Raw genomic sequence first — 12,906 nt, 5'->3', positions numbered from 1 at the left:
CAATTTTTTTTTTAGTAAAGCCATGATATTTATTTCTTTATATTTGAAATTAAAGTTTTGAGGCTGAAAATTATGGAAAATGGGGGAATAATTTTATTATGGTGTTTTAAGATTTTTTTTATGGAAAAGAGGGAAATGCTGGAGTTTTTTGAGTGTGCGCATGGGTTCGAGTCTTTGTTTTGATTTGGGCGCGGGAGAGCGCGGGAAGGAGTGTCCCTAGGGGTCTAGGGAGTCTGGGGAATTGGCGATAAAGTGTTTTTGTTTTTTTCCACCGTTTTTTCTTGTTTGAAACGTTTGACGCGTTTCGGCAGGAACGTCGTCTTTTATTCAGTTCGCAGTTTTTTCTGGGTTTGAGAGGTTTCTGATTGCTTGGGAAGGATTTGACGGCGATTGAGAGGAAAATTGGGGTAAAATGGGGGGTGAAGGAGACCGGAAACGTTTTCAAGACAGGGGGATTATCGTTGAGATAAGACTGGAAAACTTCATGTAAGGACGAGAAACAAATATTTTGTTTTCAATTTTCCATGTTTTTCTTTAAAATTGTGCAAGATATTGCTGGAATGATTGGGAGTGAACATGAATTTTCGTTGATTTTTCGTGAGAAAAAGGTTCTTCATGAGGAAAAACCTTTTAATTTTCAATTTTTGATTTTTAATTTTTGATTTTTTGAATTTCAGAACTTATGGAAATGCTGTGGTGCACCCTGGTCGTCACTTAAACGTGATAATTGGTCCCAATGGCACAGGGAAGTCGACAATTGCGACTGCACTGGCTCTGGGCTTTGGTGGAACTCCAAAGCTGATTGGAAAACCCGACATGCAGGTTGGAATGACTGTCAAAGCTGGCTGCCAGAAGGCTAGGATTGATATTGTCATCAGGAACACTCCCACTGAGAATACGACGTTCTCGAGGACAATTGATCGTCAGAGCAAGTCTACTTTCTTGATTAATAATAATGTTGTGACTAGTGCCAAGTTCAAGGAGGCTGTCAAAGATTTTCGTATTCAGGTGAGAACAAATTCAACAGTTTCAGCGATAAAATAATAAAATTATTGAAGTCAAACAACAATTTTGTGTTTGGCAAATGCCTCGGAATTTAAAAGAAATTACGAGTTTTTTAAGAGTTTTTTGCACCTTTTGTGCAAAATTAACAATACAAACGTCACTTATCAAACCATTAGAATGGAGAAGATTTATTTGTAATGGACTGTATTTAATCCTCAATATTTCAAGATCGACGTAATCAAATTCGACGATTTTGTTTTGTTTTGAGTATATATTTTAGACTTTAAAATTAAACATGAATCATTCGAATCGTACCATTTGATCAGGAGATATGTTTATTCAACGAAAATCTCTTGAGAGCACCTGTGCTTGCATAATTCCTGAGATGAGTTCAATATTTAAATGATTAAATTGATATCTTCGTAGTTACATTCATTTTTTCGAATTATTTCTGCACCTAAGATGATGAAATTTTCCTAGAAACGTTTCTCCTTAGAGTCATTCATTACCGAGAAAATTGCAGTGATGACTTGAAAAAATTTTAGAATTTAAATTGATATTTAAATTGACATCCTAAGAAAAAATATTAAAAAAATGAATTTATAAAAAACGAATTAGGAGGTGATGAAATAAATTTATCTAAAAAATTGCAGCCATCCTAAAGAAATGAAAGTAACAAAAGATCATATTTGCAACTAACGAAATTTTCAACCGAAAACATTCCCCGGCATTTTGCAAAACGTTCCATCTGAATTTCTCCAAGTTCCGATGGCGTCCCCCAAATGGCTCATAAGCTTTCTCTTCCCCAGGTGGACAACCTGACCCAATTCCTCCCTCAAGAGAACATCAAAGGTTTCTCCGAGCTCAGCGGGAAGCAGCTGCTCTTCAACACGGAGCGTTCGGTCTCGGACACCTCCCTGGAGGCCCACCACAAGACGCTGATCGAGAACCGGGACCAGCAGAAGCTCCTCGAGCAAGACATTGCCCAGCGCAGCACACGCCTTGCCAGCTCCGAGCAGCGTCACGCTGCCCTCACCGGGGAGGTGAACCAGTTCAAAGAGCGCAAGAACCTGAAGAAGAAGCTCCAAGCCCTGAAGCAAAAACGAGCCTGGATCAAGTACGACATCCAGCGAAAGGAGTTAATGGACGTAAAAAAGCGTCGGGACGAGGCAGCCCAGAAGATGAAGCTCTGCGACGAGCGTCTGGCGCCCATGGACGCAGCCATCAAGTCCCTCCAAGCAGAAGTGAAAGCCCTGGACCGAAAATTCGAGCTGAACACGATGAAAATCACCGACTTCAACAAGCAGTACAAAAAGTGCCTCGAGGACATCGAGGACCTGAACCACATGATCAAAACCGAGGAGCAAAAGTGCAAAGCAGAGATGGAAAACGAGAAGAAACGAGACGACAAAATCCTAGCACAACGCCAGATGAGCGAGAAGTACGAGAACGACATGCTGGCCCTGGAGGAGGAGTACGGAGCTGAGGACGAACTCCGTCGTCAGATCCAGGAGCTCGATCCCCAGATCCAGGTCCACAGATCGGCCATCACAAGCCTCTCAGAAGAGTTGAACAACAGGAAAGCAGAGGCAGAGCAGCTGTCCTACCAGATAAACAGCCTCAAACGAGAGCACAAGTCCTTGAAGGACATTGAGTCAAAACGCCTGGACATTCTGATGGGCGCCAGCAAGGACGCCTACAAAGGAGTCATGTGGCTGCGTGAGAACACCCACCTCTTCAAGAAGAAGGTCTGGGAGCCGATGCTGCTGTACATCCAAGTGAAGGACAACAGGTACTCAAAGTACTTCGAGAACACCATTTCCCACAGGGATTTAATAGCCTTCGTCTGCGAGGATAAGGAGGACATGGGCCTGCTGTTGAGCCACCTGAGGACTCGTATGAAGTTGAAAGTGAACGTCGTCCACTCCGACGTCTTCAGGCCCATCAACATGACCCCGAGGATATCGTTGAGCGATATAAAACGATTTGGCTTCACCCATTACTTGATCGACCTCATCGACGCCCCAGAGCCCATTCTCAAGTACGTGGTGAACATGTATCACCTTCAGAACATTCCCATCGGTACCAACAGGGTCGAGGAGACTTTCGAGCAGGTGCCAGCGACGTTCTTCTCGTTCTTCAGCTTGAACAAGCATTACGCAGTCTCTCGGTCCAAGTACTCGGGGCAGAAGTCAACGAGGATCAGGGAGACGACTTCCTCGGGGACTCTGTCGATAACTTTGGACTCAGCCAGGATCAGTGAGATTGAGAGGAGGGTGGCTCAGCTGACCCAGATGAAGGACGGTGCCGTGAGCAATTTCCAGGTGCTCGAGGAGAAGATCAAGCGAGAGAAGGCCGCACTGGATCAGCTCAGGGAGCAGAAACAGGTGTTGACAGGGCATTACAACAGGATTCAGAGCACCACGTTCAAGATCAGCGAGGCTGAGAAGAAGCTCAAGCAGCTTGAAGCTGAGAGGATCGATGTCGAGGACGTTAAGAAGAGGAGGGATGGCGTCATCAAGAACCTCGTGAGAAAGCAGATGAAATTTTATGGGCAGATTAATGACTCCTGTGAGGCGGTGTTCAAGGTTGCGAAGGTCTGTGAGTCTCTTGAGCTGCAGATCAAGGCGAAGAATCATCTGGTCTCTGAGAGGCAGAGGGAGTCCAGGGAGCTGAGGGAACAGGCTAAGGATGCTGAGAGGGAGTGGAGGGTACGCGAGACGGCTATGGTGGAGCTGAATAATAAGACTAGGGAGCTGCAGGCCATTGCCAGGGACATGACTGATGGCAAGACTCCACAGGACAAGGAAGGGTTTGTAATGAGTTGTTCGATTATCCCACGCAATTGATTCCAAAAATAATTGAATTTAATTCAGTAAATTTTGGTAAATTTAAATAATAAAATGGGGGGATTTAATTTTATGAATTGGCGAATTGTGTCGCTTGTGGTTCGACGAATTACTTCTCACTTGACGCAAGACACCTCGGTCTCTTGCTTCTCAACCTCTGACATGACCCTTCAGTCAATCATTTCACTTTGCATTTTGTGATTTGAAGCTTTGAGTAATTGTGTTAATTAGGGGAGAGTGGGAGAAAATGAAACAGTCAAAAAACGACTGTTTGACGCAATTCAAGCAAAACGAAAGTTTAATTAATTATTTTATTTATTAAATTTTGGATATTAACTTTTTTTATTCTTGGGAGTACTGATGAGAATAAGAATTTTTCATTCAGTAGAATGGAAATTATTGAAAAGAAAATAACACAGCAAAATCCAATGTCAAGAGCAAGGCCCAGAGGGAGACCCAGAGGGGGAAAAAGGAAAATGTGATGTTGAATTTCAATCGAGAGAAAAAAGAAAAGTGTAATCAGCCTAATTTAATCAATTGAATTATACGACGAACAGAAAATTATTATTCTCATCAGTACTCTAAACAATAAAAAAAGTGAATAAACAAAAGTTAATAAAAAATTTTTTTTTTGCCTGAATTGCGTCAAATAGTCGTTTTTCGGCTGTTTCATTTTGCTCCACTCACCCCTATAAATTGTAATAATATTTCGTCGTGTTTAAGATTGTTATAAAGATGAAATTATATATTGTAACTTGAAAATATTTTTTACACATTATAATCTCGTAATTTAGCGTGAAAGAAAATCGATTTTGATAACTCAAATAAATTATATATTTCAGGGTAACAAATTTGTAATTTCGATCGCACTCGTCATTTTTAATTAAATAATAATATCACCTAAATACCAAAAATATTACAGGTTCAAGCAATTCAATGCTGCATTTTCCAAGTTACCACCGACGATTGACGAAATCGATGAGATGATACAGAATACTCAGATGAGGATTTATGTGTCGAAGGATTATCCTGATGCTGAGAACACAGTGAGGGAATATGAGAGAATTGGTGCGCAGATTGAGAAGTACAGGGAGGAGTTGGAGACTTTGAACAGGGAGCTGGCGAGTAATAGGGAGGAGACTGAGAGAGTTAGGGAGATGTGGCTGCCTCCGTTGAAGGTCTTGGTCGACCAGATCTCCTCGAACTTCTCGGGGTATCTGGAGAAACTCGGCTGCGCTGGGGAGGTCAAGTTGATACATGGGGATAATCCTAATGATTTTGATGAGTACGCTCTGAAGATCATGGTCAAGTTCAGGGCTGAGGAGCCACTGCAGGAGTTCACGAAGAGCAGGCAGAGCGGGGGGGAGACCTCTCTCACGACTGCTATGTATATGATTGCTCTGCAGGAGATGTCTCAGGTGCCTTTCAGGTGAGCAGGGATTGGAGGGAATCATTGCTTGAGTAATATTTTCCGATTAAATTATGTGAATAATTGAAGATTGTTATTATTCGTTGAGATATGAATATTGAGAATGCGATGAAAATTTACAATTGTCGATTGATCGTTTATTGAATAATTGTGAATTTCTTTAACTCATTCTTGATTAAGGATAAAGGCAAGTACTTCGATTATTTTTCCTCCAGTGAAATGATTTTCTACTTTTGTGGTGGAACAAAAGAGGTTTCAATTGAACCCCATTTGACCCTCCGGACATTTACAGTGAGTTTATTGTTTAAACATTGCAGGTCTGAATTTGAATCGTAATATTGAGCCATCAGAAAACATTTTTTAAACCTGAAAAAAAATCAGAAAGTCTATTTTTGGGGGAAGATTGATAAAATAGTTGAAAAATTGCAATTTTGGAAAATTACGAGCATTTCATATAAATAACTTATAAACAATCAATTTTCCGCTATCAAAATCATTTGTTCGAAATAGTAACAAATTTATTCATATTCAGACATTTACCAAAAATCGATCTCATGCTTTAAAAAATTAGGTTTCCGAAAGTTTAAACAATTTCAATTATTTATTTACAAACAAGGGATGTTTAAAAAAATATCAATTCTATGCAAAACTTAATTTTGTGGGCACTGTATATTTATGATTTTTTTTTCAAATTTTTCTCACGCAATTTGAAGATATCCAAGCACTTCAGCTGTTTTTTCTTCAGTGAAATGAATTTTCTACTTTTGCAGCCGAACATCAGAGTTCTCATTTGAGCCTCATTTGACCTCAAGTTTCCGGATATTTTACAATGATTTTATTATTTGAACTTTGCTGGTCTGAATTTGAATCTCGATATTGAACCGTTAAAGATTTTTAAAAACTGAGAAAAAATTAGAAAGTCTACTTTTGGAGGAAGATTGATAAAATAATTTAAAAAATTGAAATTTTTGAAAATTACGAGTATTTTTTATGAATAATTTATGAACAATCAGTTTTCCAGAATGAAAATGATAAAATCATTAAATTTATTAATATATTCCGAATTTTACCAGAAATCCATTTTATACCTAAAACAAGGTTTCCGAAATTTTACACAACTTTAATTACTTATTTATCAATAACAAATGTTTAAAAAACTAAGAATTCTATGCAAAATGTAATTTGAGTAACGCTGAATTTCAAATTTTTCTCACGCAATGTAACAAACAAATTTGATGATTGAAAATGGTTGAGTCTATAGTGTGATCTGTACCAAACTGTACAAAATACTTAGATATCCTTAAGGATGTTTATAAAAAAACACAAGCACTAAAAAAATATTGATAGACATTTCAATTGCACATAACGCGTTCTTCATTTTTGGGAACTTCATTGGGCATTTCTCTTCATGAATTTATCAAGAAAATACTTGCGTTATAAAACGATAACATTTCCTTACTAAATTTTGATCAATTCTTGCTCTCAGGTGTGTTGATGAGATTAACCAGGGGATGGATGCCACAAATGACCGGAAGGTCTTCGAGCACATAATGGAGATCACAGCGAGAGGAAACAGCTCCCAGTATTTCTTGCTGACACCAAAGCTACTGCCAAATCTTCCTTACAACGACAGTGTCTCTGTGCTCTGTGTGTTCAACGGACCTGCTGTTGTTCCACATACTGTCTGGACACTTGAGAAGTACTGCAAGAAACTGAAGGGGAGGAAGAGGCAAAAACTCAAAGAGAGGGCTTAATTTTACTCAACATTCCAGAAGTATTCGTTCCTCAGTTACGAGAAAGATACCGTTGCAGTTTTTTTTATTAAGAAAAACACTTTTCGTTGGAGATAACATATTATTATAGTGTTAATGATCGTCCTGGTTTCATTTTAACTGAGAAAGGTTATAGAAATGACTGCGAAAATTGTTAAGATTGATTCGACTTCCAATGAGCGTTGAAATGGATAAAAAACCTGAGAGAATTGATAAAAAATTGAGGATTAACGAAAAGAGTGAAAAATTGACTTTTTGGAAATTTATGTCTCTAAATTTTTTAATTAACCACGAGAATTTAAAACGGTTTCGTTTACTTTCAAAAACATTTCTCAAATTCTAATCATTCGATTCAAAAATATTGATGACGACGAATTAATTTCTCTCATTATTAATCGTTCGACGGAAGAATTATGTATTTTGGATAGGTAATAATATCTTCAAGATTTAGTTGTTTTAATTGTCAGTGGGAAAGAGAAAAGGCCATTGGAGTGAGTGAAAATTGATCCGAGTAAAAGAAACCAGGAGAATTCCAAAGTCACAAGAGAAGGTTGATCTTGTATTTTCATACTTAAAAATAAATTAATTTACGATGTTCAGAGTTATACGACCAAAATGATGTTCAATTTGTTTCATTCCAGAAGAAAATACCTTTTGATTATACCAAGCTCATACATTTTTCGTAAACATCGGCGGCCCGGCAGATTTTATCTCAGTGCAAAAATGTTCTCTCAGTGCGTAACTATTCTGAGAGAAAAACAGCTGAGTTCTCAAATAAGTCTTACTTGTGGCAAAAAATCGTTTGTTAAAAATAATCAAAAAACTATTTTTTGTGTCAAACATGCGAAGCGTACGTCGAGATTGAAATTTTTTATTGCAGAAATAGATTTAATCTTTTCAAAAAAAAATTAGTCCCTGTGCAAGCAAGAAATGTAATTTCTAGCACTACTGCTTCGTTATTCGATACTCCCATACGTATTTTCCTCCCGAAAAATCTTTGTTTTATGCGAAACAGGGGATAGTAGTTTTTCGTTTCGGCTGTCTAATAATCACAGACTAGAAATGAACTCTTAAATGAAACAATAATAATGATATGATAGCAATCTTATAACTTAGGAATAAAATATTTGTTGAGAAATTTTCCTCTATATGAGATATTTTCATCCTGAAAAGGCACCATCTGGTGTGAATTATCCGCCTCTTGAGCCTCTTGAATTATTCATGTTTTAGACTTTCAAATTCAAACCAAACAAATTCTTTTTTGGCAATTTTCAACTAGCGATTTTGTTGGCCCAAACAAGACTTGTTTGAGAACTTGTTCGTTTTTCTCTCAGTGTTTATTCAATTTGGAGAAAAATACTCATATTGTCCTCTAAACCTACTAGGTCTTGACACATTCCCCAAACAATAAAAATCCACCTGTTCTCAATCATAAAAATCCACTCGAACTCATCGAAACATCGGAAATTATCAACGGCTTTATCGTTTCTTCTTTTTCTTCTTCTGCGCATCGGGCCAGGGAAATCCTCGACACTTCAACACATCCATAATATTGTGGCAAGTGTAATAAGCATTTTCCATAACTTCCTCGTTGAAAATATCCATAGCAAATCGACTCTTCCCCCCACTCCTCTTGGTCGCCTTCGATGTTTTCCCATTTCCTCCTTTTCCCTTGCCATTTCCATTTTTCTTCTTCCCCTTTCCACCCATTCGACTCTTCTAGAAATGGAATTATTTAATCACTCAAGCACATGCACTGGCGATGGATTTTATCATGATTACTCACGTTCTTGTGTTTTTTTAAATGTTCTTTTTGTATTTTTTTTCCTTTGTCCAAGGAAGTAACAATGCACGAGTTCAACAGAGTATCACTAAGGTGCTTGTGGTATTGTTTTATCAATAATTTCTGGAAAAGAAGAATGTGTTTTATGTATCGATCTTCTGAGCCAAAATGAAACGTAATTAGTATATTTCGATACAAATACATAAAAGTGTTTTTCACTTGTGCGTAAAGTGAAATCTTACGTACGCTTCGCGTGCGTAAAATTCCGCTTTCCGCACTCGAAATTCATATTACACACGTTCATGAACTTTACGCGCATGGAAAACAACCGCTTTACGTGCACTAAACCGTTTTGAAAAATGTCCTTTTCAGGCATGTATCACAAAATAACTATTTTCGTCACAAGAATTTTGAAATCATCAAAATGGAAGTTAATCAATTTGGTTAATCAATTTACTCTTCTCAGGTGTATACGAAACAAGAATTTTTAATCATCAAATGCCAGTTGTTTAATTTGGAAGAGGAAAAATGAATTGTCAAGGAACCAAAAGAAAACACAATTAATTCCTTTTTCTCTCTATTCATAAAAAAAGTAGAAATGTAAAAAATTCAACATTAGAAAAAACGTATCACTGTTCAAAAATAATTGTCAAATAATTCTTCAATCATGTGCGACGCAGTCCACGCAAAGTGCTCTCCTATGCTCCTCACAGGCGGGTCTTCTGCACTCCGAGCACGCTGTTTTCACCTTCTTATCCTTACTCCTTGGGCAGAGACTGCACCGAATCTGTCTGTCAAGCTTCGAACTCCCCGGTTCATTCTCTGGCTCCTCCATGTGCAATATCTTACTAATCGAGACCCTCAACTCTCGTCGAAGATGCGGCGAGGCAAGTCGTGTGAGAAGATGGGGCTGAATCAACCCCATGAAGAGAGCTTTCAGAAAATCCCCCCTGGTCAGAGTCCTATTAGCACTATTGGAATTGTACAATATCATTGCATTGACTCCAGCCTGATCCAGCATTGTGTACCACAGCCTCATCGGCCAGCGATGAGTCTTCCTAGCAGTCGTGTACTCACGACAAAACTGATCAAAGCCCTTAGTCCCTCCTTTCGTCTCCTTGTACATCGTCAATACCTCTGGTTGTCCCGTATCAGAATTGATCCCTGCGGTCTCGTGGAGTGAAGACACCAGCAACATGACTTTATTCCTCTCAGGTGTAAACGAAACAAGAATTTTGGAATCATCAAACGCAAATTTCGACGATCCAACCCCTCCAGGTCTCTTAAAATCCCCAGGAATTCCCCTCTCTCCTTTCCTAATTGTCCCAATCATCGTCAGAGAGTACTCCCTCAACATCTTCTGCACAGTCTCCACAGACGTCAACCAATCCTCACACGTGAGGTTCCGTCCAGTTCCATGAATTGGCTCAGACAGTTTACGAACGCAATATGAAGACAGGGTTTCATTGCTATTTTTGCCTATGGCATTGCCAGTGCAAGGTTCAGCATTGTGCATGTAATAGGTCTTAGAATCGTTCAGCATGACGATTTTCATGCCATATTCGTTGGGCTTTTCTGGCGAGGACATTCTGAAGGGACAGCGCCCCCCGAAAGGCACCAGTTGTGCATCAATGCTGCAGGAGCTGTGGGGACTGTAGTATTTCCTGCAATTCGACACGAATTGTTGCCACACGTCCCTGATCGGGGCCAATTTGTCAGTCTCTCTTCGATAGTCACGTGTGCTCTTGTCGTCAAATCTAAGGGAAGATAATATCACTTTGAATCTCCTCAGGGGCATCGTTGCTCGATAGAGTGTTGGACCGAATTCATACGACCACAAGTCCTCTAAATTCGTGTTGTTCGTCTTCTGGAGGCCTGAAAAATAGAGGAGACCGAGGGAGGCCTTCAGCTCGGAGATCGTGAGGTCCTTGTAGATGTGGGCATTCGTCAGGTTCATTTCTATCTCGGTTGACAGGCGGTATCGAGAGATCTCTTGGTTCGTGTGGAGCACCACGTCGTAGAGGATCTCAGGGTCGAATAGCAGCTCCCAGAATTCAAGTGGAGTCTGCTTTTCACGAGCTGCTCCCAGAGGCCCGGGGGTGTAAGGGACATTTGGGGAGGGACGAGGGGGCAATCGCTCGCGGGGTTTCAGGCTCCAGTTGTGGTCAGTTTTATTAGGGGTGATTGCTGGTTGGGGTTCAGGTGCCGAGTCCAATCTCCTTCTTTTTGGAGACAACTCATCTTCGTTTTTTAGCGCAGATTCATCCTGTGGAATGAGGAAATTTTCGTTTACATAAGTGTTTTTGCGAAATACTTGCGGAAGAGGAAATACACGAAATAATTTCACAGAAGTCAGAGAATTCGATAACAAAATTTATTGATAATTTTATTAGTAATTATAATGTATAAGGATTAAAATTTTATTAATAATTAATTTCTAGTGAACTTCTATTGAAGATTTTAGTAGTTTTCGACCGGTTCTAGTGGGGAATCTCGCAGCTTTAATGAGCAGTTTTAATAGAAAATGTTCGATAGAAACCAATTTCTCAATTTTTAACGTCATCAGGTGCAAGAGCCCTTGCGACTGGCCGGTGTCCGACGGCCTTCAGCCAAGAAATTACGACTTGTTTTTGGATCTTAAATTTTAGGGTACTGTTTAACCGTAAATATATATATGTGTATATATTTATTTGGTTCCGAATGGAAGCAAAAACAAAAATTCAGAGTCATTTGTGGTTTGAGGTGATTAGCAAATCTGATCAAATTGCGGTTCAGCGACACTTGTTGTCTATAAAACCCCTGTGACGGTTACGATCCAAGGAACTCACTTTTAATTCAACACATTCAGTACTCCTGTTTTGAAAAAAAAAACACAAATTATCAATTTTCTGTCAGTGATCCGTTTTGCCCTAGGGGTCCGTCTTGCCCTACCCTCCCCTAGAAAAAGTCAATGGAATTTCATCGTTCACAAAAATCTTTCTATTGAGAAATTTATTATCAAAATTTCTCGACATCAATTTTCCCAGTTGTTTTCACTCTGTTTCCCTTCTCTTTTCATTGAAAGAATCAAACAAAAAAAATTGGAAAATTCCAGGCAACTTGAATTGGCATAATCATAAATTTTAAATAAAGTTAAATTTTGAATAAGTCAATCGTTAATATTATTCATCAATTTTTTCATTATTAAATTAATCATCAATTAAATATTCAAATTCCGAATTATTTTATCAATCAATAATTGATACATAATTCTCAACTCAATAGAATAATTTGTATAGAAAAATCGAATTCTATTGACTTCTGCAGAATATTTTCTATTGAACATTTCAATAGAATCGGCTAAAAACTAATAGAAAGTTCAAGAGAAATTCAATGGAATTATATTGAATTTCTTAAAGCGACTTCGCTAGGTTTTTCTATTAAATTTTTTCCTACGTGGAGGTCCATATCTCCATAATTTACCAAAGTATTGTTCATATCTCCTCCAGTCGAAGATACGATTTTTTTGCATGCCTCGTCTTCCTCGGATGCAGAGTGAGATTGACAGATAATCTTATCTTCCTCATTGTCGGATGGCAGATCGTCCACTGGGTGGACGGATGTTTGACGCAGAGAACGTGCAACACTGTCTGCACTTCTCATATTATATTTTCGGTCCATTCCTGATGAGGAGATTAAAATCTTTCAATCGCAAACAAACAAATTCATTCGAAATTCCTCGTTCTCGAGATCAATTCGATTCTATTATTCAGTACAAATAAATAAGAAAATTATTCAGTACAAAAAACTAAATTTAAATATCAGGCGAATATTAGGCGAATTCAAATATTATTCAAAGCGAAATTACTAATGAAATTACTAATGAGGGTATTTTAACCTCTCGAGTGAGTAACTCGGTCCAAGAGAGAAAATGGAAATGAAAATGTCCCTATGAATCATTTACGGTATGAATTGTTTTTCGTATCAATCCAGGAGTGATCGAGCGGACTTTGGATTATCGTAAACAAAAATTACGGGGAATGTTTATAAACATGGGACTTCAGAGGACTTGGACGCCATCGTCTCACA

General features: G+C 38.6%; 2 protein-coding genes across 2 annotated transcripts; one reads left to right on the top strand and one right to left on the bottom strand.

Moving 5' to 3' along the window:
- The first annotated feature begins 241 nt into the window (after window positions 1-241).
- LOC107048665 (structural maintenance of chromosomes protein 5) lies at window positions 242-7,660 on the top strand. Its single transcript, XM_015271968.1, has 5 exons — window positions 242-486; window positions 678-1,008; window positions 1,815-3,817; window positions 4,777-5,283; window positions 6,770-7,660. Exons 1-5 carry the CDS (start codon window positions 413-415, stop codon window positions 7,035-7,037), a joined length of 3,183 nt encoding a protein of 1,060 aa, XP_015127454.1. The 5' UTR covers window positions 242-412; the 3' UTR covers window positions 7,038-7,660.
- Window positions 7,661-9,313: 1,653 nt separating this feature from the next.
- LOC114841719 lies at window positions 9,314-12,893 on the bottom strand. The gene is made up of 3 exons (XM_029126812.1): window positions 12,716-12,893; window positions 12,301-12,500; window positions 9,314-11,104 (listed from the first exon to the last, which is right to left on the bottom strand). The coding sequence occupies exons 2-3, from the start codon at window positions 12,496-12,498 to the stop codon at window positions 9,500-9,502; spliced, it is 1,803 nt and encodes a 600-aa protein (XP_028982645.1). The 5' UTR covers window positions 12,499-12,500; window positions 12,716-12,893; the 3' UTR covers window positions 9,314-9,499.
- Between the last annotated feature and the right edge of the window lie 13 nt (window positions 12,894-12,906).

The sequence above is a fragment of the Diachasma alloeum genome, unplaced genomic scaffold (assembly GCF_001412515.2).
Source record: "Diachasma alloeum isolate Michigan unplaced genomic scaffold, Dall2.0 Dall_scaffold_00195, whole genome shotgun sequence".
In the NCBI taxonomy this organism is placed as follows: Eukaryota; Metazoa; Arthropoda; class Insecta; order Hymenoptera; family Braconidae; genus Diachasma; species Diachasma alloeum.
This window is presented reverse-complemented; position numbering and strand designations above follow the sequence as displayed.

Excerpts from the sequence above, each read along its gene's own strand:
- LOC107048665 (XM_015271968.1), top strand. The coding sequence starts at position 413 with ATGGGGGGTGAAGGAGACCGGAAACGTTTTCAAGACAGGGGGATTATC. Across the intron at positions 487-677 it reads ATAAGACTGGAAAACTTCAT|AACTTATGGAAATGCTGTGG; the intron begins GTAAGGACGAGA and ends TTTGAATTTCAG. Across the intron at positions 5,284-6,769 it reads ATGTCTCAGGTGCCTTTCAG|GTGTGTTGATGAGATTAACC; the intron begins GTGAGCAGGGAT and ends TCTTGCTCTCAG.
- LOC114841719 (XM_029126812.1), bottom strand. The coding sequence starts at position 12,498 with ATGGACCGAAAATATAATATGAGAAGTGCAGACAGTGTTGCACGTTCT. Across the intron at positions 11,105-12,300 it reads GAGATATGAACAATACTTTG|GATGAATCTGCGCTAAAAAA; the intron begins GTAAATTATGGA and ends CTCATTCCACAG.